This window comes from Schistocerca americana, chromosome 5 (assembly GCF_021461395.2).
Source record: "Schistocerca americana isolate TAMUIC-IGC-003095 chromosome 5, iqSchAmer2.1, whole genome shotgun sequence".
NCBI lineage: Eukaryota > Metazoa > Arthropoda > Insecta > Orthoptera > Acrididae > Schistocerca > Schistocerca americana.
In genome coordinates this window covers 516,296,455-516,323,682 of record NC_060123.1, presented here as the reverse complement: position 1 = coordinate 516,323,682, position 27,228 = coordinate 516,296,455, and the positions used below count along the sequence as shown (strand labels likewise).

Below are 27,228 nucleotides of genomic sequence, written 5' to 3'. Positions count from 1 at the left end.
AGGCGCTCAGTCCGGAGCCGCGCGACTGCTACGGTCGCAGGTTCGAATCCTGCCTCGGGCATGGATGTGTGTGATGTCCTTAGGTTAGTTAGGTTTAAGTAGTTCTAAGTTCTAGGGGACTGATGACCACAGATGTTAAGTCCCATAGTGCTCAGAGCCATTTGATTTTTGCTAAAGCTTGGTTAAAACGAAGACTGAAAATTCCTTGGTCCAACCGACATTCGATCACGCGACATCTTGCTTTCAAACCACGGGCCTTACTGCTAGACCACCAGGCCCCTCATGTGTACAACATCTTGTAAAGACATTTTATGTACATTATACGGGACGCTGCTGGTTTTTGAAGCTTTATTCAAGAGTTTTACAGTTAGGGGATAAGCTTATTTCGGCTGCACTGCCATTTCCAAGCGATCTACAATTATATAGCGCTCTTAGTATACACAGTTTTTACATTATATATCTGATCGGTTTTGTATTTGCAGATTGCTTGAAAATGGTAGTGCTGCCGAAATAATCTTATCGCCTAATTGTACAATTCTTGAATAAACCTTCAAAAAATAGAAGCGTCAAGGTATAATATACATAAAATGTCTTTTCAAGATATCTTCGTGCGGCTGGTCCCAGCGGAGGTTCGAGTCCTCCCTCCGTCATGGATGTGTGTGTGTTTGTCCTTAGGATAATTTACGTTAAGTAGTGCGTAAGCTTAGGAACTGATGACCTTAGCAGTTAAGTCCCATAAGATTTCACACACACAACATATCTGCAACGCTGCAGGCTCTGAGAAGTACAAAACAAGTAGAGATAGTTCATTGACAGGCTTTGATTTATTAGTTTGTGAGTATAAAAATATGTGAAACGAATGGCCACATCCTTTGACTGTACTGACTTGGTAACTTAAATGCTCCGCCTTCAGATATTAGTCCTTATAAGCGACAAATTTTAAGTTGATACATGTACTCGTTGCTGAAAAAAAGGGGTCTTAATAGTCGGAGAGACAGACGGACAGAAAGTGATCCGGTACGAGTTCCGTTTTTACCGACTACGGTACAGAACCATTAAAAAACGACGAAATTAGCTGTAGATTAAAGAAGAAGCGCAGAAAATAGGAAAGAAGAGAGAGTCCAATCGATATCTGTCGAAAGCCATTGCAGCTCTGATTAAGAAAATGTCTTGGCCTTCTAAATTGTTACTTCAGTCTGCTATGTGGCCAATTTCTTCGTAGCCACCAACGTAAATCAAAGGTGAGAGGTCAAATATCCTATCACCACGTGCTGCCCACTGTGACAGTGGACAACTTACGAATATTCTAGGTGAGTGCAAATTAGAATTTTGTGACATTTTCATTGTGGCACCACATTTGAACTGAAGAGCTGTTACAGCCAGGCACATCTCGGTTTCTTTGGCAGAAGTGTCGAAAGGGGTTATCTTGGAGAAGCAAGACATACGAGATAGTTGGCTTACCTGTACGCGGACCTCGGGCAGGTTGACCTTCATGGCGAGCTCCTCGCGGCTGTAGACATCCGGGTAGTGAGACTTCTCGAAGGCGCGCTCGAGCTCGTGCAGCTGGTAGGTGGTGAAGGTGGTCCTGTTGCGGCGGTGCTTCTTCTTGCTGGCGCCGCCGCCGTTGCCGCTGCCGCCGCCGTCGCTCGCCGCCCCCGGGGGCGGGCTGCCGCAGCTGGGGGCGGCGCTCTCGTCCTCGCTGCCGCTGGGCGCCGCCGCCGGGCCCGAGCACAGCCCGACGCCGCCGCTCACCACGCCGCCGGACATGCCGCCTCCCACGCCGCCCGCCAGCGACGTCGGAACGGAGCCCGACATGCAGCCGTCGTTGGAGTTACTGTTCTCGCCTGCACAGAACAGAGGTCGCTGTTCAGGCAACGTAACGATGCGGGCGACAGATAAATGCTACACTCAAACTTCCTGGCAGGTTAAAATTGGGTACTAGATCTGGGCTCGAAGCCAGAACCTATGAATTTCGTGGGTAAATGCTCTGCTGGCTTAGTTGTACAGACACGACTCGCGACCTGCCCTCATAACCTTCCTCCTAGTTTCGAAACTTCCCAGAGACTTTGGAACACCTGTACAGGGTGATTCAGCTGCCCCTAGCCACAGGTTTTATACAACGCACACCACCTTCAAATACCACACGCTCAATTTTCACATTCTCTCGCTCACAACGTGAAAACTGTTATTCCAAAAAAAGAATGTAGAGGACCTTTTTGTAGGAAATGTAATGTAGTTATATATGAAGATAGTAAATGTCCTCGAAAGAACAGATACCATTGATAACCGAGCAGCCTCTCTAGAATAAATGATAATTAATTGAAAATTTCAGCTGTCCCCATCGAGGTATATCAACAACACCTGTTGGCAGCTGAGGGTTTCAGTTAATTATCGTTTATTCTAGAGAGGCTGCACGGTCATCAATGGTATCTGTTCTTTCGAGAAGAGTTACTATCTTCATATATATAGTTAAAGGCTACCCAGCTGTTGACCTTCGTCTGTGCGAATGCTCACAGGTTGCTCGAACTCTTACGGGAATCGTCACCTTAGTGTGCGCGAGTAATGAGTGGATGGGCAAATATCTATTAGGTACAGTACGTATGTAGATTGTGGACAGTTGGGAATGTGGGTCTCACGGGAAGCGTGCAAGAGATAAGTCCCTGCAGTCGCGCTATTTATCTGTGTCCTCGGTGGCTCAGATCGAGCGGGCACGGTAGCTCAGCGTGTTCTGTCAGTGAGCTGGTTGACCTCTGCAATAAATAAACTGAGTGGAAGGATCAACAAACGAACTTGTACGGATGTCATGTGAGGTCCGCAACGAACCAAACACAGCGATCAACAACGAACAAAATGGAAAAAAAAGATGGATAGAGTGTTGCCATATAAGCAGGAGATCCCGGTTTCGAGTCCCGGTCGGGGCACATATTTTCAGCTGTCCCCATCGACGTACATCAACAACACCTGACGGCAGCTGAGGGTTTCAATTAATTATCATTTAATGTAGTTAAATTTTGTACTAGGGTCCGTTTTCGCTAGAGGCTGCAGTTTTAGAATTATTCAAGAAAGTCATCCGAAACTGACCTTCAAAAACGTTTTTCTTGAATAGTTCTAAAACTGTCGTCTCCAGCGAAAAACCTGTCCCAGCACAAAATTTAGCTAAATAAAATTTCCTTCAAAAAGGTCCTGTTCGTTTTTAATGTGTAACTAACAGTTTGCACATAGTGACAGAGAGCGAATATTAAAACCTCTAGTGCAGTTTCTGAAGGCTTTGCATGCTGCATGAAACCCATACGCATTGGCAGCTGAATAACCCTGTACTCGTATAGTTTCAGCTAGATCAACGGGTCGAAGCGACGGTCCAGTTCCAGTCGTCAGCTTTGACCAGTGACGTCCTGCGTGGTATCAGTAGTTTACGATGTGAAGAATGTAAACTGTCTGTTATTAAATGTTACGTGTGGTTGTCTCAGGAACGGGTGTAAGGTACGCTGAATATTCCAAATAGGCCGTGAATTAATAGGGTGCAATTAGGCAGGAACCTGAGAGCACATCTTACATTGTTGCTAGAGAAACGAGTAGCGACCATATAGTACAATATTCGTTCTAGTAAGATTTGGCCGCCTTTTTTTCCGTTGTAACTTGGGGTGTGTTGAAGTAGCTGTGGAGCACTCCTGTGGCGGCTGTTTGTGTTTGTGATTTGGTACGTGGTAATCGTTTTAGTTTGCAGTTTGCTGGTGCTTTGGATTGTATTTTGTGTAATTGTCATTTGTTTGTGGGTATGAATCGAACTGTAAAACGAAGTTCAAAGGCATTTGGTGCTGCTACGGGTGAAGACATGCCTAGTATTTTTAAAATTTGCGGTTGATTAGAGCCATTGCTGAATGTATAGGGCACCTACTAATGTGGTTGTTTGGGTTTGCATCTGGTTCAAATGGTTCAAATGGCTCTGAACACTATGAGACTTAACATCGGAGGTCATCAGTCCCCTAGAACTTAGAACCATTTAAATCTAACCAACCTAAGGACATCACACACACCCATGCTCGAGGCAGGTTTCGAACCTGCGACCGTAGCGGTCGCGCGGTTCCTGACTGAAGCGCCTAGAACCGCTCGGCCACACCGGCCGGCTTGGCATCTGGTAACGCTGTCTTCGTTTGAGCTATGTCCACTGAGGGAAATTTACGATTCCTATTATTAAGGTTTTGTGTGAGTGCGCGTTTGTGGGGGAGGTGGGTTGGGTTCTCATATCGCTGTCTTCGTTTGAGCTATGCGGGTAAAGAGCAGTCCTCGATTACAGTTGTGTGCTTTTTGTATTTTATTATTCGGGTTATTCTGGACGAATTCGTGTCTGTTATATTTCGGTTCAAAATTGTTCAAATGGCTCTAAGCACTATGGGACTTAACATCTATGGTCATCAGTCCCCTATAACTTAGAACTACTTAAACCTAACTAACCTAAGGACATCACACAACACCCAGTCATCACGAGGCAGAGAAAATCCCTGATCCCACCGGGAATCGAACCCGGGGAGCCGGGCGCAGGAACCGAGAACATTACCGCACGACCACGAGCTGCGGACTGTTATATTTCGGTTACGTGGTTGTCTTTGAATTGTGTTATTCTTGTATTTTCAGTTTCTCTCCGCCCAAAAACATCTAATTCCCATGGTTCTCCCATTAGTATAATTTCACTAGGTGCCTGAAATATTTCGAGTCTTCTTATGTTTGTTTGTGGCCGTAATCTTGTAGCCACTAACTTGATTTATTGAATGTTATCTATGGTTGTCTTGGTAACTTGTTATAAACTGTGTTGTTCATGCCAAATATGACGTCATGGGTCAAAGCAGGCAGGTAGAATCCCAGATCAGCCCAAGATTTAACACACTCTTGAACGCTGCACGTGCAGCTGTTCTTTTTACGTCCATATCCCTCAGTAAGTCGTGATAACGCTGCTGTGGGAGTGATACAGCCGCCCTGAAGACAATACAAACTCACGCAAAACCGTTCTTCCACATGCAACGAGAGTCACAGCACTCGGATAGCATCACTGTGTCTGAATGCAAAAACATTTTTTAAATGATACCTTTTTATTGCATGCCACTAAAAGTTGAAGTCATTTTAACTTTGTGACGCCACTGACTTCCACAGACCTCCATGACAACCGTTTGAATGCCGTCTGGGGTACGCATTTCAAACACCTTCAATCTGTTTATGTTTTCCCCGAGTTCCACAAAAAATACGTGAAAGACTGATTCACTGAGAATACCATGTGATCCATGGAGTACATTTACTTATTCATGTAAGTACCTGAAATTTGGAGACACAACAGAACTTTCTGTTGACTACAGGCCTTGTGGTCGAGATAAGCTCCTGTTACTGTGAAATAAATTTCATAAATTCAGATTTATGTGTCAGTGAATACTCACAGAAAGAATAAGTGAAGTTATAGCTCTGCTAATGTGCATAATTTTTTTGTATTTTGGTTCATTTAATTTTCGTATTCATTATTGTATTACATACCAGTAAGGTATTTTTCTACGTCATCCAGTTTTGGTCTCTTATTTAGTTCTTGCTACAACTTAAGCGCAATAACCTACACGAAGACAGTCAGGCCTACTCTTACGATTTCAGTTGATGCCGTACTGTAAACCGTGCCACGAGAAATTTCGCTGTCCGTGGAAACTGCAGCTGACGACGCCACTACAGTGTGAGCCATCATGATGCCTGATGTCGAATGGCTTTAGTCGCATGTGGAGACTTGGCTTAAGGTCTGGAAAGCTTAAGCACTGGGCAACCGAAAGCCACGGCTGGCATCTGCACACGGAACCTCTTGACACATTTAAAATCAGCGTGACTACATGGCATTATAAATATTAACCACGTTTCTCTCTTCCACTTGCAGTCACACGAGCTCTCTAACGTCGTGGAGTATCAGTAGCAAAACCCAAAAGCGATCTTTACTCGAACACACGTCCGTTACCGTATCACGATTTCTACTCTCGAATAACTCCCATCGGAAACCTTCATATATCATGTAGTAAATATTATGGTCTCCCTCATCTGCAATTTTGCTGCTCTGTCGTACAGCAGCGACGGACTAGTTTGCCCGTGTTTTCTTCTTTTGTTTCCTTTTTTTTGTGGATGGACACAGCAAGGGTAGCAGATACATGAGATCTTAGATCTTAGTCTTTTGTGAGTATGGGTCCAGTCACTGCGAAGAAGACATTTCACCGCGTAAGCTGTTGTTTTATTATGAAATTTTTATTTAATAATTTAGAAATTGTGTTGCAATAAGTATGAGACAGTCGTTTCCACAAATTAATCTGTGATCTGTGACACAGGGTAGATAGACACATAGCGGTCGATGAAGTAGGCTTAGCGTCTGGCAGTCATTTAACTTACGTGACCACAACCATTCTCATTGAGCGTTTGAAGGACTGACAGACGACAGTAAAAAACTTAGGTCTGTAACACACACAATCATTCATGTTGGTTCTAGCCGTTTGAAGATTACGCTACTCACTATGGCTGATCTAAAAACATCAGAAGAAGAGAAAAATCAGTAATCATGAATGTGCTGCTAGTGCTTTCAGAAAGGCTTGTCCGACAGATCAGACACTACTTGTATATATGTATACATTTCTGTGATAGAGCAGCGGACCCATGACATTTCCTTCAATGCAAATGGCCTAATATGGTCCGAACTTCTACGGGAATAAAAAATGTGCGAGTAGGCGGTGAATGGACGAGGGACGCTGTTACCGTGTCCAGATGGTCCAAGTGGTTAAGGCAACCGCTCATGAGAAGCTGAAAATCCTTCTTCGAATACCTGTCCGGTACAAATTAACAACTTTCGCCATTTTATTTCTACAGTGCTCCGTGTAGGTCATTAGTTTTCCACCCACCCTTTTCCTTTCCTTCCCATTCCTCTAGTTCATATACAGTATATTGCAAGTATCGTCGAGCCCTGGCTTCGCACAGTTAACACTAAGTATCTGCGGCCAGATTACTTGTGTGGAGTATCGGTAACAAATTACTGTATATACAAACGTCATCCTCGGGAAACCGTATCAAAATATCAACAGTAGTTACTGAGAACAGACTTCCAATACAGAGAGAAAAACGTGACAGGTCTTTCTTTTTCCTGACCTGGTCCAGTTACCTATATGGGGAAAGGGTACCTACACTTTAACGCGGAATCAGAATCACGTGTTGTTTCTTGCGAATCTCCACAACATTAAGAGGACAAAGCTACGTTAAAAGGCCTTTCGTTTCCTCAGCTCCATTAGAATTCCTCCAGATGTTAGTAACTGCTTCAGGTTTTGAAATGCTCTTTCTCGTAGATGTCCTCCTCCTTCTTTCTTCTGTACAGCTTTCATTTCATGTCATTAAACTTTCCCGGTACAGCGAGGATTTTACTTGGTCTTTTTTCCGTGTAGGAATATGTTAACTGGAGCTTCCATCTTGCTTACTCTCGTCATTTTTCTCTTTCCCATATTTATCTTCATTCGATATTTTTTGCCCCTTCTTGTAATACTCCTTAACATCTTCTGTAGCTGCTCTGCTGATTCCGCCATCACTGCTTGATCATCCACGCATTTTACAATCTTTAAGTTCTCTCCTCCGATTTCAATGGCTCTTGCATTCTTTGTGGCCTTACATATCAATTTTTCGCTGTATATGTTGAATAGCTTCGATGACAGTGAGTATCTTTTTCTTACAACCCTTCCAACGGTCATCTCTTTCGTTTCCTCATTTCGTACCCTAACTGCCACTTCTTGCTTTTTGCTTTGTGTACATCTCCTTTATTAGTCATATATCTTTCCAGGTTATATTCACATCTTTTATAAGTCTCAATAGTATACTCCAGTTGGCTCTATTGAAAGCCCTCTCCTAGTCGACAAAACTTATATGCAACTCCTTGTTCATTTCTATCATTCTTTCTCCAACCGCTCTCAGAGGGACTGGAGCATCTCTTGTACCTTTACCCTTTCCGAATCTGAACTGGTTTTTTCTGATACTCTAATAGTTGGTTTGTCTGTAGCTATACATCACACCCCTACCGATTTTCATCCCATTCGAATAATTCCGTCGTGGAAGATCGTTTTTCCTTTTCTCTTGGTGTGTGTGTATAGATATACCAGGTGTACCAGTATGAAAGGAGCGTTTTTTTGTGAAAATGAAAAACTAATTTTGAATTGAAAAGTAAGAACATTTTATTCAAAGTACTGACCAACTTTCTGGCAATTTGTGGACACCACGCCAATAGAAATATTCGTCTTTTGAAGCAAACCAATCAGACACCCAATTTTCGACTTCTTCGTAGGAATCAAAGTGTTCCTCAGCCAATGCGTGTCCCATTGATGAAAACAAATGGTAATCGGAAGGGGCCAAGTCTGGTGAATACGGCGGGTGGGGTAACAGCTCCCAGCCAAGTGTTTTGATTGTATCCTGAACCAGTTTTGCTTTGTGTGCAGGTGCATTGTCGCGTAAAAAAATTGCTTTGCCATGTCTTCTGGCCCATTCTGGTCTTTTTTCGATCAATGCATAGTTCAAATTGATCATTCGTTGTCCGCAGCTCGTGGTTGTGCGGTAGCGTTCTCGCTTCCCACGCCCGGGTTCCCGGGTTCGATTCCCGGCGGGGTCGGGGATTTTCTCTGCCTCGTGATGACTGGGTGTTGTGTGATGTCCTTAGGTTAGTTAGGTTTAAGTAGTTCTAAGTTCTAGGGGACTGATAACCATAGATGTTAAGTCCCATAGTGCTCAGAGCCATTTGAACCATTTGATCATTCGTTGTCTGTAGCGATTAGTATTCACAGTTTCACCGAGTTTTAGAAGCTCATGATACACCACACCTTTCTTATCCCACCAAACACAGAGCATTGTCTTCTTGGCAAATCGATCTGGTTTTGCAGTCGATGTTGATGGCTGTCCCGCATTAACCCATGATTTTTCCCGTTTAAGATTCTTAAAATAAATCCATTTTTCATCGCCAGTAACAATTCGATGCAAAATTGATTTTCTTTCATGTATTTGAAGCAAAATTTGATTAATGGTTTTTCGGTTTTCCATCTGTCTTTCATTCAATTCATGTGGCACCCATTTTCGACACTTTTTGATCTTTCCCATAGCTTTCAAACGGACAGAAATTGCTTGTTGTGCAACATTTAGCATTGCTGCCATTTGCTTCTGACTCAAAGTATCGTCTTCATCCAATATTGCTTGCAATTCGGCGTCTTCGAACTTTTTTGGTGGTCTTCCATGTTCTTCATTTCTTACATCAAAATCATTATTTCTTAACTTTGCATGTTGCTTCTGATAGAGCATGATCACCACATGCCTCGACAAGCATTTGATGCGACTCTGCAGCACTTTTTTGTTTCAAATGAAAACAAAAAATTAGTGCTTTCCGCAAATCATCACTTTTTGGTACAAAATTCGACATTGTTAACACGATGAAAACATATGATGTTGTTTGTTCCATGACTTGTTGTATACTAAATATGTTTGACAGATGTCATACCAACCAAAAAAAAAAATTGGGGCTGGTTCACAACAAATGTTCCCTATCGACACATTTGTATCTTAACGCTCATTTCATACCGGTACACCTGATAATAAGCTGTTGTCAGAAGGCTATCTTCTTTCCCCCTAGAGAACTCAGGAAAGAAGCTGTAAGTTCGTGTCGTGAGTCATTCATTGGTCTGTAGGAGGTGAGAAGTAAGAAGGTGGTATGGGGAAGACGCGCGAGCAACAACTGCAGGCGGGTCATAGTTCACGTCGCCGGTCACGCACCGTCGCGTGCCGCCGCGTCGCGGACGTGATATCGAGAAGTGGCGTCTGGCGCAGGTAGCGACACGGCCGGACAGGTGGAGAGAGAGAGGTGTGCCTCACCCCGGCGCCGATGCTTATCAGCCGACGCGCTGCCACAGCCGGCGGCTGTCGATTCGACGCGGCTACTCGACTTTACGACGCGTAATGGCTTCATCGCGTTACCGGCGCGCCGCGTGTCGGCATGCCACGCCACGCCGCCGGCTCCCACTGCCGCCGTGTGTACCGAAAACACGGGCGCCAGCGACAAGCGTGGTAATCGCTAACGAGGAGCACCGTAAGCTGACGGAATCGACGCGCGCGATTTCACGCCGTTCCGGGCGGTGCGCCAACACAAACATATGGCCGCGCGGTGGTTCAATCCGCGGCGGAATATTTAAAAGCGAACAAGGCGCCACCAATCTTGTTGTGCCCTGCAGTTCTCGTCAGCCTTGAAGGGTAACCGGCACTTTGATAACATTATTTCCGCCTATCGAGACATATAACGCGGTTGCTGCGTATCACATCTATCGACAACACTCCATTTGGCCTAACTGCCTCTGCTGTTGTCGCTCAGGGCGACGTGTGCACTGCAATACTGCATGCTCCTTAGTAACAACAGGTATTTCAGCCCCTAACACGAACAACGAACCGGTTCATTCGGTGGTTCTGCCGAAAACACGCTGGCTTGTATTAGCCTGCTGACGTGTGCAGGGGTCGCCAATGGATCCTTCTGTCCTATGATTGCAAAAATAAATATGAAACGCATCAAGTCCTCCATTCTTTTATTTCTTTCTCCTCAGTTGTCTGATAGGGTTTTTGTGGCTCCCCATTATTTATTTTTTTGTGCCGATCTTTTTATCTCAAACCAGGTCTTCCAACCAGCGTCCACAGTAGTTCATTGTGTAAAGAGTGAGTTTGGTAAGACAGGCCAGCACAGATATATCCAGAACGACTAAATACATCGAGGTACGATTTTTGTTAATTTGTAGAAGACATATGTAAGTAATTTTCAACCCGTGTGGTTACCGAATTGTAGCCCCGACTTCAGCTTTTCAGCCAAATGGTAGGGCGGAGTGAAATCAAGAACCCTAGAAATAACGAAATGGATTTTTGTCCCAATCTTCCTTGCCTAACGATGAATAGCAAACGGAGAAAACTAGTATCAAATTGACTAGTGTGAGGTCCAGTTTCGAGAAAAAAAATATGTATTTTGAAAGCAACGCTAATTAATAGAAACTTAATTCAAAAAATGTTCAAATTTGTGTGAAATCTTATGGGACTTAACTGCTAAGGTCATCAGTCCCTAAGCTTACACACTACTTAACCTAAATTATTCTAAGGACAAACGCACACACCCATGCCCGATGGAGGACTCGAACCTCCGCCGGAGAACTTAATTAGAGATTCGATTGGAAACTGCACAATGGATTTCGATTCGAATTTTCGTAGCCAAACAACGAAATGGAATTGGACAACTGGGGTATTAAACCGATCAGGGAGAAATCTAATTTTCTGAAAAAATATTTAATTGCGTGTAAGTAATCAGAGTAATTAAGAAAAACTTAATTACTGATCAGAGGGAAAACTTTTTCCCAATTTTAATAGCCTAATGATGGGTAGGCAATGCACAAAAGGGGTACCGAATTGAATACCGTGAGGTCTAGTTTCGCAAAAAGAAAGAAAAAAATATTTAATGTCTTGAAAGTAATCCAGATAATTGTTAAAAACTTAATTACGTAATTGAGTGAAAATTTCACGACGAATTTTTTCTGAATTTTCATGGCTAGACAAAGAGTGGAATATGGAACAGTGGGTATCAACTTTCTTTTAAGTTAATTGTGGTAATTAAGGAAAACTTAACTTTGCATTTGAGGGAAAATTTTGTCCGAATTTTCATAGCCCAATAATGTGTAATAAATAGACAAATGTGGTATCAAATTGTCCAGTGTGAGGTTTACTTAGAAAATTGAAATATTTCACGAACAGCCGCTGCTAGCTGTGTAAATCAAGTGTAAAAAAATCAGATCACAGCATAAATAATTGAAACTTCTCTTCTTTGTCTGGACTCATGTGATCGTAATAATAATAATAACAGAATACCAGTCGATATTTAAGTAGTTTATAGTTTTTGCTTTCTGAACAGAACTTTAGAATAAAAATAATTTTTGAAAAAAAATGATTAATTATTTTGTGAAACGTTTCGCCTGAAATTAAGAAATAAAATATATTAGAGAAACATTCGTCGTGCCTGTAATGATTCTCGAAATCATGTACAGAAAATGAGGTGCCGATTGCGGATTTAAAGTTCATTGTTTAACTCAGAATGTTATAATTTTAAAGAGCACAAGGGCATATCTGTGGAATTTGACTCACAAGGGAACCTAACCATGGCATCTCGTATTGAGTGGTAAGCTGGGGCCCTGTGGATAGCACTTACATCTTCAAAAGGACGCCCTTCAGGGAAAAACAGGAACCTTCTTCATGGATAGGGGATAGAGGACTTAAGAACACCATACACTGTAACTCCTTTGATTGTACTGGGACGCTTTTCTGAGTTTTAGCGGCACATCCACCGTACACTTACTATTATAATATCTGTATTGATGACAATTGCCATGACTGCAGAACGAGAACAGACACTTCAATGACCAGGCAGCAAGTTCATAATATTGTGGAAAAAAAAAAAATGGGGCAGTGGGGCACGAGGGAGTTCCGAACACGGATTTCCCGGTTTGGAGTCCAACGCTGTGACTACACAACCAAGAGTCCGCGGTTCTGGTAATAATCCTCTCGTTGCATGCCTTGAACTTAGACCGTTCACTGTTTCTGTTTTGCTTCTTTTTTCATAGTTCAGTACATCTTCTTCCTGTTTTCATGTATGATCTGTGATCAGTTTTTGACGGTCTACCGCTAAACCTGAGGGGGGGGGGGGGGGGGAGGGGGGATGCAATGGGGAGTTTCCCTTGTCAGTGCTCACCTTACATCACTAACGTATGAGCGTCTCATCTGCTGTACATTATTTCAGCTACGATTCAAATGTACATCAATGTTTCTCTAATTCATTTTATTACTTGCTTTAGAAAAATCATTTCACAACATATTTTTTCAATTTTTTTTAAAAAATACAACTACCTATATACTTCTACTGCGTAATTTTAGAGAGCCTTCAAGGAGGACTTCAGTGACATAACATATGTGGAACATGATCAAATAGTAACGAGATTACAATATCGCGATCCACGGTCCCGACGTCAGGAGAAGAAGTCGCACAAACGGTTAACCCATGTAGAAAATGTAAGCAAACACGGAAGTCAGTTATTATGACCGTCACAGCAATTGCTCATAATGCTGACCTAGAGCATGGCTGTAAAGCTGTTCCCAACAGATAATCTTGTACGTTAACTTTCATCTAGCTGCGCAGGCTCGTGTTGTACGACATTTGTTGTTTTCGGGAGTTTCCTTGCAGATCTTTTATGTTAATAACCGCCATCCTAGTTATAGGGTTTAAGAAAAATATACCAACAGACTATTAGGAGTTGTAGAGTCTCTCCTGCGAAACAAACTGAGGATAGGACCCAATATCTGGAAAAGTCATCTAATGCCCTTACAGAGTGTCAAACTTAAAGGGCAGAACGCCTGCCGCTAGGCCATGTGTATGAGGGAAAAGTGAGCTCTAGTGCTGACTCCTCTGGCGTGTCTGTTCTTAGCGGTCTATACAACGGTGTTGTGACACTTATGAATGCCTTAGACGTCTTCCAACTTCCTGATATTGTCAGGGCCATTGTAAGGCATTCGGCGCTCCGTCTGCGTCACAACTCCCGTTTTCTGTGGAAGGGATGTCCCAGCGACAGGCATTTTCCCTTGTAACTGCGACCCTGTGAGACGTACGTGGAAGACTTTTCTCCATATGGGATCCTGCCCACAATTTGTTCCTCCAGACAGCCTGGAGGAACCCCTGAAGTTTGTCAGTATATTTGTGATACGCCTGTACATTCCAGTCTCTGTCTTGCCTTACCACCTTTCCTCTTACCTACCATGGACGTTTTAGCCCGTTGTCTTAACAAATGTTATTGTCATCCAGTCCGTTCTTCTAGTTAGTGTTCTGATGATGTTTACCTAAAACTGATTCACCACTGTTGCGTAACTGCTGTTTATTTTGACGCACCATTGTTTGGTGTATCGGTTAGAGCTGCCCGACACCCATTCTCGTCGTGGGCGCTGGTGGAATCCATTCCTTTGTTCTCAAGAGGGGGCCGCTCAAGTTTGTCGCATGCTACCTGCGCAATAGAAGCGTTCTCATTATTATCTCTCGACTCCACAGCGTAATCCTGCACCCTCCGACTTTTGTTGTGTCAGAACAGGCAAACAAGGAAGTAAAAGTCTCGCTAGAAAAGTGTGCTAGGGAGGGTTGCAGGAACTGCTCGGTATACCAGTTGTGGAATAAAGAGAACAAAGGTGGGGCACAACATACCAAGGGACTTCGGAAAGTCGGCCCACGCTAAAACCAATGCGCAATAAGAGTGGCGAACTGTCATTAGGTAATATATGTTCTGGGTTTCCTGCGGACACAGTTCTGCTATGGTACGCATAACAGGTGCACCAGAGTTTGTGAGTGAAATGGCGTGGAAACTGGAAAAGTACTGCAAAGTTGATGTATACAGGACTAGTACATTTCCTGCGAGTAAAACGCCTAAACTGCACACAGATTTACTGTGAAATTCTGTTGCTGCCCAGCAGTAGTGAGACGGTACCAACAATTGTGATTAAGGCCACACAGTCTTGAGTATCGCTGATGAGGAAATCCATATCCTACACCATGTAGTTTCCATCTTTTTGGCAAGATGAAACAACGTCTAGGAGGAAAAAGATTTTCCAACAATGAGAACGTTCACACAGCAGTTCCCGAATGACTCCATGAAGAAGGAGCAGATGTCTATTGTCAACGCACTGTACAGTTGGTAGAACGTTCTGACCGTTGTTAGTGGTTATCTTGAAAAATAATGTCATGTACTTGCGTCATTCTGACGTGCAATGCGGGGTTTAATAAAAGTTACGTGGCCTGCCATAATAATGTGTAACTTACGTTCTGGACTTTCCTCATAGCTACAAATACTTCTCAAGGCTCACTTCTTCTGGAATAATGCAGAAGAAGGAGAAAAAAATTCGCATTTACGTAATGCTGACGAACATATTGACAGGGGACTGACACAGAATTTCCACATTATACATTTTTTATTTTACATTGTTAGCATCACAGTAAGCGACATTGTCCGCTACACTGCTTTTACCTCGTTTTTGTTTTATGAGATTTCCTTCTGACAGTGCGTGGTCTGACTTGCTGCGGCCGGCCGGTGTGGCCGAGCGGTTCTAGGCGCTTCAGTCTGGAAACGCGCGACCGCTACAGACGCAGGTTCGAATCCTGCCTCGGGCATGGATGTCTGTGATGTACTTAGGTTAGTTAGGTTTAAGTAGTTCTTAGTCTAGGGCACTGATGACCGCAGATGTTAAGTCCCATAGTGCTCAGAGCCATTTTTTCCCCCTGTCGAACTGCAGCTCCCCTACTGAAGAGTGACCGTCCACAACATGGCTTCAACCAGTACCGTTGGCGCTCCCCCATTCCGCCGTTTTGACACTTACGGGCCTAATTATTTTGTGTCCATTCTACTCCTAGAATTGTAATTTACACAGTGCTTCACAACCATTTGAAGCCAAAATTATACAGATATTAGGGGATCCAGAATTTCATAGTTTGAGATAAGGAACTAATAGTCAGAAATCTATATTTAGTTTTTTATTGTAATAAACAACGTAGAACTTAAAGTAAAAACTTAAGGTCAAAGCAGCTATTCCAAGCGACGACTCAGTGCATGCATCACAACAAAATGTATAGAGAGAACTGGTCTCTTGGTTTAGAACCATTCGGTCCTACTACTTGCACACAATGTCTGATAGGAATTTAATTGCTGCTGCACCAGCATTCTCCACATTGCGTTATTAAATGTGTGCATTTCACAGTCAGTTTCTCGTGAGTTCCTGTTCACAGCAAAACATTTCATTCAATTAAAATTACGCCTGTTACGAAACATTTCTCCGTGCATTGGTCCGGCTTTTCGGACGTTGCAGCCTCCACCACCATACTTTAAATGAAAGTCTGCAAGTTTCTGTAATTCCCTACCTTCGACTGTAAACTTTCGATATAAATGATAGTAAACTCTAACATACATTTAGCACGAAGGAAGCATATTGTTTTCCAAGATAGCACCACCAACTTCGATGAGCTAGAAAAGGTAGGTACGAAACTCGTTTAGACGTTGCGAAATTTCATCGGTGCCATTCGGTTGCAGAACCGAGACTTATTCACCAGCAAAATAAAGTTGCAATGTTTTATTTCACACATATCGTATATGATTTTAATGTAGGACTACTTGAAACAGATTCTTCCATCAACGAAATGAATATTTGTGCCGAGGCCCCAACGCTGTAACTGCGTAGGTGTGCCGTATAGACATTACACAATTCTTTATAAAAATTGTCAGTTTTGTATACTGTAACTGGCGTCATTTTTATCACCGTATCATCAGCGTAAATTTATATATCGTCCTGAAGCAGAAGCTACTCCCTCCACGCTACTCATTGAACAGTTGTCTTCCCAATTTTCTTCTGTCACTCTCACGGCATAAACTGACGTTCAAACTGATATATTTAGTAATGTATCCAACTTTTCTATACGTTAGATTTCTTTATTTATGATTCAATGCGCTTTTTCCAAGCTTTTATCTATTTTATGGAAAGCTGCGTATCTTAGGATATAGGTGTTTCCATTACTTTTACGAGTTTTAATTCGTTGACGCGGAAACATAAATCCAAAATGTCACCACTTGTGTCAGAAAACAACAGGAGGACTTGGTCTTGATAATTATAGTTTGACATAATTAGCGAAATGCAATCTCTTAACCAGCGCACATTAGAGAAAGTGTGTAGACGAAACACGAGAAGATTTTTCTTAAGTACACGTCGCTTAAATTTCAGCCTAACTGTTTCAAATCAATGAAAAGCCTTACCACGAAGATTAAACTCAGTAACAGTAACGGAGAGGTTCTACAAGCTATTAGTTAAACGACTGGCGTCCTTGGAGTCGGCGCCTACGACTCTGTGGAGGCCTTTGCCCATACAGTGTGGAAGCGAGCAGAACTGTACCTGGACGGGGGGGGGGGGGCCGAGTATAGTCCGTGCGACGCGATGGTCGAGAGCAGATAGCGAGCGCAGGCTGCGCTGTGTGTGTTTTAAGCCCACAGTAGCCGTTTGTTATAATTAAGCCGGCCTCCACGCGAGAGCCGCATTACCGCCACGAGTTAAGCAGTGCCGGACCAGCTAAACGGCTTAGCGACGCGCAAAGTCCCAGCGGCGCTTTCAGACCAGTGCAGAGTCTGCACTGCCTCGGTGGCGGAGGGGAAGCTAACTGGACGACGAGGAAGTCTCAAGCTGTGCACGTGTAAATTATTGGACGCGGTAGTGTTTAATATTACAATGGGATGTCTAGCATATCAGTTGACATTTGAGAAAAATTGCCTGAGCCGTCGCAGCTTGCTTGTCAGCGAGATGCCACGAAATGCCTAATGACCGTAAACAAAAATCTGTCAAATTGTGTAAAGTTGACCGGAAAGTTCCAAAAACATTTTATGTTAAATAACAACACAATGATGATGAAAATTCTTTTATTTTAATTATTATACTTGTTCAAAAGTTCTTAATTCGTGGTAATAGCTAAATGTCAGTATTCCGAACCTCCATCTGAATATTAATCGTTTCTAAAAGGACTGATTTTTTTAACTTTTTTAATGATCTAATGCTGAGACTTGTCTAAACAACTCATTTTCCTAGGTCTTATGTATGTCGTGCATTGACGCTTCAGAACGACAACCAGAGCAATAATAAAAGTTGATCTGTTACACCTACCTATTTACAAACAAGTAAAACTTGGCAAATTCTTGGTGAAATCGGAGTGAAGTTGGCCGTCTTTTCTAAAGCGGTTCTTTTATTAACAAACATTCGTGAATGTGGCAAGAATGTGGCCAAATGAGTGCAGCAACAATGTGTCATAATGGCTGCAACAATTGTCTACAGCAGTCTAGTGGCGCAGTGGAAAGTCGTTGTTGGGAATGTCTGTACTTTACTTTAAGAATTTGTCACGTAGGTTGCTGTTCCGACCCGTTTGTTGTATCATACAGTTAAGGTCGTAAGAGCTGTCAGTGTGAAAATGACGGGTGTGGACAAATGTAAGTCGGGTGAATTGAAGAAATGTAGTCTGAATGTTTCAAACTGTTTCTCATGGAAATTTTTAACTGGAAATAACCATTGACGAGGCTATCTGAGTGTAATTAATTCCCAAAATAGCCCTGGTAAACAGAGTTGAGGGTTGTCATGATAAATAACAATGTGGTCAGCCAGTTATTAGTGCTAAAGGAGGAGAGTGTGTGTTTGTTCGGTATTTATTGTAATCACACTTTCGTGTCCCTAAGCTTTCTTTGTATGATTATCTGTAATTAGTATTAAAATTTAATTACCATACCAGATTTATTTTTCAGCTATTGTAAAGTTCCATAATAATTAAAGTCGACATAGAGTCATACACAATAAACAATTATCACCTAAAAGATAGTCGGTCAACTACATTTCATGTGCCGGCCTGTGTGGCCGAGCGGTTCTAGGCGCTTCAGTCTGGAAACGCGCGACCGCTACGTCGCAGATTCGAATCCTGCCTCGGGCATGGGTGTATATGATGTCCTTAGGTTAGTTAGATTTAAGTAGTTCTAAGTTCTAGGGGACTGATGACCTCAGATGTTAAGTCCCATAGTGCTCAGAGCCATTTTTGAACACCTCACCTTCTGAAAAAAGAATTAATTTTATTGTTTTCTGAAATATTGAAGTTTTAATTAATTCCAAAATCAGCCAACTGCAGCCCATTTTACGGTGAAGTCGATAGTGACTTGTTCCTTGTTGAAACCTGCTGCTAGCTGCAAACTCGTGGACTCACAATCCTTATGTCTTCATTTTTTTCATTAAAAGCATAGTAAGTCTTCGCAACTTTTATTTCTCTCTTATCGAATAGATGCTTTGTTTTCCGTTACTGTGCATATTTGTTCAACAGATTTAAGAACTCATCATTACTCAAAGGCATAATCTGGCTATCAAAATTTTTAACGTGGTCGCACAATATCATCTTCTGTTCATCACTGACTCTTCTCGAAAAAAAAAAACTCTTGTTATTTCTGAAAACAGGTTTCATTGCTACCTCTTTGTTTTCCTGTAAATCTTTAAGTCTTGTCACCTAAGGAAATTCATGGAACTGCATATTCCTCTAGCTTCTCTGATTGTTATTTTAAGAAATATGTCTATTTACACGGCTTCCTTCATATTATTTTCATCTCACTTATGTTCTGAGTTCTCTGTTGTCTTTACCTGTTAAATAAATAACCGTAAAAATTCAAGTTTTATGGTAGAGCCTATCTGTTTTTTTTTTTCTTGTACAATTTGTAATTGTCCTGTCTGATTCAACCCTTATGTACCGCTGCACAAATTTAACAGATTCCAACTGTAATTGCCTGTGCTGTTGATCTTGGCCTAGAGATAAACCGCGTGCCTGGAAACCGAGAGGTCGGGTATCAAATAACGGTCAGGTCACGGAAATTCTGAGCTAGCCTTGTCTTCACCTCCCAGTGATGGACGATTCGATAGGGAACGACACGTGGTTCGGATTCCACGTTAACCTGTAGCTCATCTTTCTCTGGTTGCATAACTGAGATAGATGAGGGACACGTGTCGCCGATGTGGTGTCCCATAGGAAGATTTGCACTTGGATACTTGAGTTAAAAATTGTCGAGGGCCTACGACATAAATAATAACATCAATTGTATATAAAGACACAATGAAAACGTAATAGCGTATTATTTACTTGCAAGCGAAACACAACACACGAAAGCTAAAAAACGTGCACCGAAATACTCAGATACCACACCAAAAAATAGCGTGAGCGATGTTGTTCCTCCACAGTCCACATTGTAGTGTCGTGACGTATGCTGTCCGTAGCACCTGAGTTTAGAAATAGCTCTTCTTCGATACAGTACGTTGACCAATATTACTCGACCTTTCCCTGCTATAATTTACGGTTAAATCTACAAAAAAGTCCAAGTGCACTTACTTCACTGGCTCATTTTAAGGCGAGTTCGAGAAAAATGTGCAGAGTAACATAACTGATTTGACTATTTCAGAACTCATTTAATTATGATAGCGAATTTTAGTTGAAGTTATTAGTCGTGTAATAACCACACTAGAAGATGTTGGACTGCAGCAACCGGATGTACTTTCGGCGGGATACTGCAGTGCATGTGTCGTTCGTAAGTACGATGCAATGTTTCTTCGGACACGCATTTGTGTCCTAAGGTGCAGGCACTGCAGAGACTGCAGCCGTTACGAGAAACTTGAAATGTATTGGCAGTTGCAAATATGGTGAACCATCAGATGTATAATGGTTGTCCATGTTCGCAACTGGGCATGTATTTCATAACGGCTGTAGTCATCGCACTGCCTGTTCCTTTGGACACGCTTGCATGTCTTAAGAAACAATTGCGTCGTACTAATGAAAGACACGGGCACTGCAGTATCGTATTTATCCGCCGACACCGGGCAAGTGACTTTCAATTAAAATGTCTGCCCTGTACGGGAATATACATAATGAATGTACTGGTGCGGGCTGTAGACTCATGGTTGATGACATATGGAAGTTTGGGTCTGGCCCTGCGTCGCGCTTGGATTGCCTAATGGATGCCGGCACGGTAGCTCAGCGTGTTCGGTCAGAGGGTTAGGTGCCTTCGGTATAAAAAAAAACCGCAAAGAACCATACGGAACAAACAATAGGATAAAAAATCCTTCACCTGTACTATTGACTTAAAAAAATGGTAAAGCAACCACTCGTAATAAGTGGGAATCTGGGTTCGAGTCCCGAATTTCATACCTTCTGTTGTATACGGGCCGGCCGCTGTGATCGAGCGGTTCTAGGCGCTTCAGTCCGGAACCGCGCTGCTGCTACGGTGCCAGGTTCGAATCCTGCCTCGGGCATGGATGTGTGCGATGTCCTTAGGTTAGTTAGGTTTAAGTAGTTCTAATTCTAGGGGACTGATGACCTCAGGTGTTAAGTCCCATAGTGCTTAGAGCCATTTGAACCTCCTTTTTTTTTTGTATACGACATCGATTTCCATGCTAAAGAGCCTGGTGATGCGGATTCGAAATCTGTAGCGAACAAAGTATCAGTACACGCGGTTAAGTGGAGACAAGGTAGTAGGAGAATATCTTTACTCCTTAGAATAAAATATTTAACAATTAAGGTCACTAATTTCCAACGCCTTGGAAGCGACATGTCCAACAGAACAGACACCACGTATTCATATAACCCATTCGCCTCGATGGACAATGAATCCACAACTTTTAGTGCGGATGCACAATATCGTTCGACTTAACAGCGGGAATCTATAATTAGCGAGCTTGCCGGGCAAGGTCGGGGTCTGCGGGTAGATGGCAGTGGATGGGAGTGTGGGTCGGCTGGGGAGCGAGACGAGACAGGCCGTGCATTTGCGCTAAACCTGTGCGGTTAACGCAGCTGCCTAGTGAGCAGGGGATCCCGAGTTCGAGTTCCGGCCTTGCATGCATTTTACTTACCGCCGCTGATTCCTCATAAATCTCCGATGGAGCTGATATCATCAATTCCTTCCTTTTCCTTTCCTTTCTCCCTCCTCCACCTTCAATTTACATAGCAAGAAGTTCATTGTGGGGCGTCACATTAGGCCGGAACACACGTCTTATGGTATATCCTGACTTGTGACCTTTGACCATTGCGCAGTTCTTTAAGAATTCTCATGAGAGGACGACGACATACACCCCGTCGATACTGACAGCACTCAGGTGGACAAGAGTGAGGAGGGATATCAGCCGCGGCCTGTTCAAAGTCATCGACCCAGCATTACTGATGGAAGTACTGGAAATCCAAACTAGGATGTCCGATGGAGTTTCTACCCCTGCCGCTGCACAACGCCAGTCCACTAGCTTAAAGAAATGAATCACAGAGCTGTCACAATCAGAAGGTTTTTAGATGCAACTTAGTCCAACAGAATGGGAGGATGAAAAAAAAAAAAAAAATTCCTAGCACAAGCCCACGAGAAGCTTAATTTTCCCTCCTCCGCAACGAATCCTTCCGAGTCATCGCTGTCACCTCGCACGTTCCACTCCGCCTCTCAACAGCTCCCAGTCCGTGCTTCGTGACTCCACTTATCTGTTAGCTGTAAGATAATGCGGTAGATTAGACGAAATTTTAATAATGGACTTCTGAGAAGAGAATGGTTCAACGAGGCAAACAAACTCCGGATGTTTGTCTTCACAGCTTTCACGAACGTATATAACTGCACGTCGGCCGGTATTCAAATTGATTAACATTCATTATGTACTACGCGCTCGCAGTTAGTTTTTAGGTGCCGAGCTCGCTCTGAAAGCCGAGTTTAGCGCAAGAAGCACGCCTGCGTGATTACGGGCTTCCTAATGGAAGGCACTCTGGCGGACTCCACAGCTCCGCCCCCCCCCCTACCCCCCCCCTCCCTCCCACCACCGCCACTTGCCTGTGTTGTGCCCCGCAGGCACCCTCACGACAGTTCCGCAGCACGACTTTCTTCCAAATGGTCAGCTGTTTGCCGACGGCTCTCTAACAGGAAACACTCAGAGCAATCATCGCCACTTTGTCACGTCTGTAACGAGAACTACTGGGAAATTTGACGCTAACACAGATGTCTTAAGAGTATGTACCTTTTGTGTTTTTAACACACATCATTGGGCAAGACTGCTGTTTTAGTCTTTGGCTTCTGAGAATGCAGTTCGCTCGTCATTGGCAGAAAAAATAGACACCAACAGCGTTACGTAGCTATGAAGCAGAGTCTTTGCATTTCTCCTATAAACACATATTACTGTACTACTAAAATCACCATTTAGGCACTAAGATTCACAACTACAATTAATTAAATGGCTTAACTTGCTACATAGGGTTGCGCAGGAGGCCGGCAACCACTATATGATTAATTGAGCGGACCCTTATCTCTTATCTGGGATATTAAATAACTAGAAAACTTCATTGATTTGTTTCGGTCATAGAACATCGTCAGGTATTTATTTATTTATTTATTTTCATTCATCAATCTTTTGACGGATTTGATACGACTCGCCACGAATTCCTCTCCTGCGCCAGACTCAAACTTCTTCGTTTCAGAGTAACACTTGCACCCTTCGACCTCAATTATTTGCTTGACGTATTCGAATCTCTGCCTTCCCCTAAAGTTTTGCCCTCTAAAGTTCCCTCTAGGACCATGGAGCGTAATCACCGCTGGCTTATCACATATCTTATCATCCCGTCCCTTCTTTCTTTCAGTATTTTACATGTAATCCTTTCTTCGCCATTTCTATAGAGAACCTCCTCATCCCTTATCGTATCAGTCCACCTGATTTTCAACATTCTTCAGTAGCGCCACATCTCAGATTCTTCGATTCTCTTCTGTTCCGTTTTTCTCACTGTCCACGATTCACTACCATACTATGGTGTGATTCGAACGTACATTCTCAGAAATTTCTTCAAAGTAAGGCCTATGTTCACACCAACAGACTTCTCTTGGCCACGAAAGCCCTCTTTGCATGTGCCAGTCTGATGTTTTTTGCGCTCCTTGCTTCGTCTGCCAACGGTTATTTTCTTTCTAAGGTGGCAGAATTCGAACACTTTGTTCTTCGTCTCCCTGTCTTATTTTACAATCATCACACTATCAGCAACAAACTTGATACAAATTTCGTGACAAGCGGTAACTGTATGAAAATCAGTGTTCATCCCGCATCTGAGCCCATGTGATAGTTTCACTTTACCTTACTGCACAGTGATACTCTTTTTGCAGATGATACTAGTATTGTACCCATTCCAAAAAATACTTATAGCAACAGAAGAAATGGGAAATAATGTTCTTAAAAGTATTATTGTGTTGTTTTCTGCACTGTCGTCACTCTCAGTTTCAAAACCACGTAACATATTCAGTTCTGCACGTCTAAATGTATTGAAACAATGAGAAATGCAACGCATGAGGAAATAATTAGTAGGGTTGAAACATAAAAGTTTTGGGTATCGAATTTGTTGAGAATTTAAACTGGAAAGAACACGTTTTTCATGTCCTAAAATCACTCAGTTCAGCCACATTTGCACTTCAAATCATTCCAAATCTTACAGAGAAGCAAATCAGTATGTTAACTTATTTTACATATTTCATAACGTCGTATGGAATAATGTTCTCAGGCAATTCATTATTAAAGAAGAGTTTTCAAAACGTGGAAACATGCTGTTAACGTAATATGTGGGGCTTATCCACGACCAGTTTGTAACATCTGCTTCAGGAGTGAATCAGTTCGACTACCATTTCACAGCATATTTTTTCCCTCGTGAAGTTTGTTGGAAATAATCCTCTACAGTTCAAAAGGAACAATGAGGTACATAGTTACGATACCAGAAAAAATGACATTTATTATTCCACATTAATCTTATGTTGCAAAAAGGGGGTTAAATGCTGCCATCAACATTTTTTATCGCTTTGCTCCATTTGATAACTCCTATATATGTATTGTGTAATGGGTGGTATGTATGAAGCACTAATTCACATCTCTATTACTAAAAACAAATCTTGTAAGTAGTCATCATATAGCTATATTTATGTATGAATGTGTACGGTAATATGAATGTCTCGTTCCACGTCACTGCGATTAATGATGCAGGGGACATAAAATAGCTAACTAACGTATTTGCACGATACGGCTGACCACATGAGTCATTAACCTTTAGTCAGAGGTTGTGACGTTTTTCTGTTTCGTGAATATTGTAATTTTCTACATTAAGGAGTGGTTACCAATCTTAACATTATCCTGATGTATGTGTATAGTATTATCACAGTTTCTATATGATGAGCCAGACACATACGAAACTTCGGAGATTGTAATTAAGGCTGTGGACAAGGTCTACTGTAGAATGCACAGAGTAGTGACTGATCACAGTTCTCTGGGGAGTGCTCAATCCACATCTGTGCTTGTATCCGTCTCTTCGTTCAGGATAATGAGCAGCATTCTCCATATTGTGGGTTACTCTTGGATGCACCCGGACAACTCGTCCCTGCCGGTCGGGATGGCCGAGCGGTTCTAGGCGCTACAGTCTGGAACCGCGCGAGCGCTACGGTCGCAGGTTCGAATCCTGCCTCGGGCATGGATGTGTGTGATGTCCTTAGGTTAGTTAGGTTTAAGTAGTTCTAAGTTCTAGGGGACTGACGACCTCAGAAGTTAAGTCGCATAGTGCTTAGAGCCATTTTTGAACCAACTCGTCCCATCAGCACATTAGACTCCAAGTAGAAGTGAAGATAATTGCTTTTAAATTGGACATACGGAAATATTTCTGTATAACATATTATAATAACTTATACAAACGACATACTCTGATCTAATTTTTCCTTTAGATAAACTCATAACTCTTCACTGACATGACACGCTTACAAATGATACTGTAATTAGCAGTCAAATAATTAAAAGATGAAGTACTTCAGATAAAGTTGTTTTGTTATCTACTAGCATATTTCTCCCATTTTCAGCGTAGGCTTCTCCGAAAAAAGGGCCATTTCATAACAGGCGATAATCAGTGATTAAAAGAGAATAGATTTATCTCTTTCAAACGTAAGCTTCCTTATGGCAAGCGACAGAGAACATTAACCTGAAGTGGCACCTGTCTGTTGTTCCTACTGAAGCTATTCGCAGAGACTTCCTGAAAAAAATCTTATGGGACACGAGACAGCCGTTAACGTTCAGCTGGAAGGCACAGATTAAAGTAGTAAGTAATTTAATATAGGCCCCTGAGTGCGTCCCGACTAAAGCGCCAAATTGCTTAATCAATGCAATTTCCTTTGAATTTTCTATTTAAATAAAGATCGATACAGCCTCGTCGATTAAATTGTAACTACTTTAAGTCATGGCCGATCTTGGCGCGTGCAGAGAGCTCGCTAAATTTAATCAATTAATCACTAAACGCGTTCACAAGGGTTTCCATGTCCGCACGCAGATCCCAAGCATCGCTTACAGTCTAACGGGGATTTACGTTAGACAGCCTGGAGTGAAAGAACATGGAGATAACAGACGTTACATCACAGAGATGGTATGGTGAGGTAAATACTCAATCGAAAATGCAAAGCTAACACCTCTAAAGACGTAACGTAGAAAACAAACCACAATTCGAAACACACAGCATGATGTTGTAATGTGCAAACTCAGTTCTGCGCGGTGTTGGAAAGTTAATCACTCGTAAATAGTAACAAAGGTGGTTGTAAGATAAAAATAAGGAACATTTGGCAATACAGTTGTGTTTTACACAAATTTAAGTACCAACCACAGTAATTTATGACTTGCAATTTCTTTTTCGCAAGTAACTTCCTTATGATCACCAAAGATTATTACAAATAATATTCTTCACTGCATACTTTCTCACCCTACTTTGCTGAGTTTGCATCGTTCTTCTCTTAGACCCGGTGCATATGACTTGTTGTCTTCCTTCGATGAGTTAACCACTTCGAATATTCCTGAAGGTCAGTCTCTGTTGTGTAAATTTTGTTGCTAAATTAAGCCCAAGTTTGTGAAGAAACTACATCATTTAGGTAATTTCAGTTCAGGAGCTGCACATACATATTGCAATATTACATACACATTAATTTCACTAGTATTCAGAAACCCATAAAACACAGTCTTAGGCCAGTGTCTACATCTACATCTACATCCATACTCCGCAAGCCACCTGACGGTGTGTGGCGGAGGGTACCCTGAGTACCTCTATCGGTTCTCCCTTCTATTCCAGTCTCGTATTGTTCGTGGAAAGAAGGATTGTCGGTATGCTTCTGTGTGGGCTCTAATCTCTCTGATTTTATCCTCATGGTCTCTTCGCGAGATATACGTGGGAGGGAGCAATATACTGCTTGACTGTTCAGTGAAGGTATGTTCTCGAAACTTTAACTAAAGCCCGTACCGAGCTACTGAGCGTCTCTCCTGCAGAGTCTTCCACTGGAGTTTATCTATCATCTCCGTAACGCTTTCGCGATTACTAAATGATCCTGTAACGAAGCGCGCTGCTCTCCGTTGGATCTTCTCTATCTCTTCTATCAACCCTATCTGGTACGAATCCCACACTGCTGAGCAATATTCAAGCAGTGGGCGAACAAGCGTACTGTAACCTACTTCCTTTGTTTTCGGATTGCATTTCCTTAGGATTCTTCCAATGAATCTCAGTCTGGCATCTGCTTTACCGACGATCAACTTTATATGATCATT

The 27,228-nt window shown here is 42.5% G+C and overlaps 1 protein-coding gene across 1 annotated transcript in view; it reads right to left on the bottom strand.

The window, feature by feature from the left end:
- The window catches only part of LOC124616479 (retinal homeobox protein Rx-like), a 382,811-nt gene that overhangs the window by 182,876 nt on the left and 172,707 nt on the right, over window positions 1-27,228 (bottom strand). Inside the window, exon 3 of the mRNA XM_047144789.1 lies at window positions 1,462-1,630. Coding sequence (XP_047000745.1) covers window positions 1,462-1,630 — 169 coding nt within the window. The remainder of the gene's footprint in view (window positions 1-1,461; window positions 1,631-27,228) is intronic.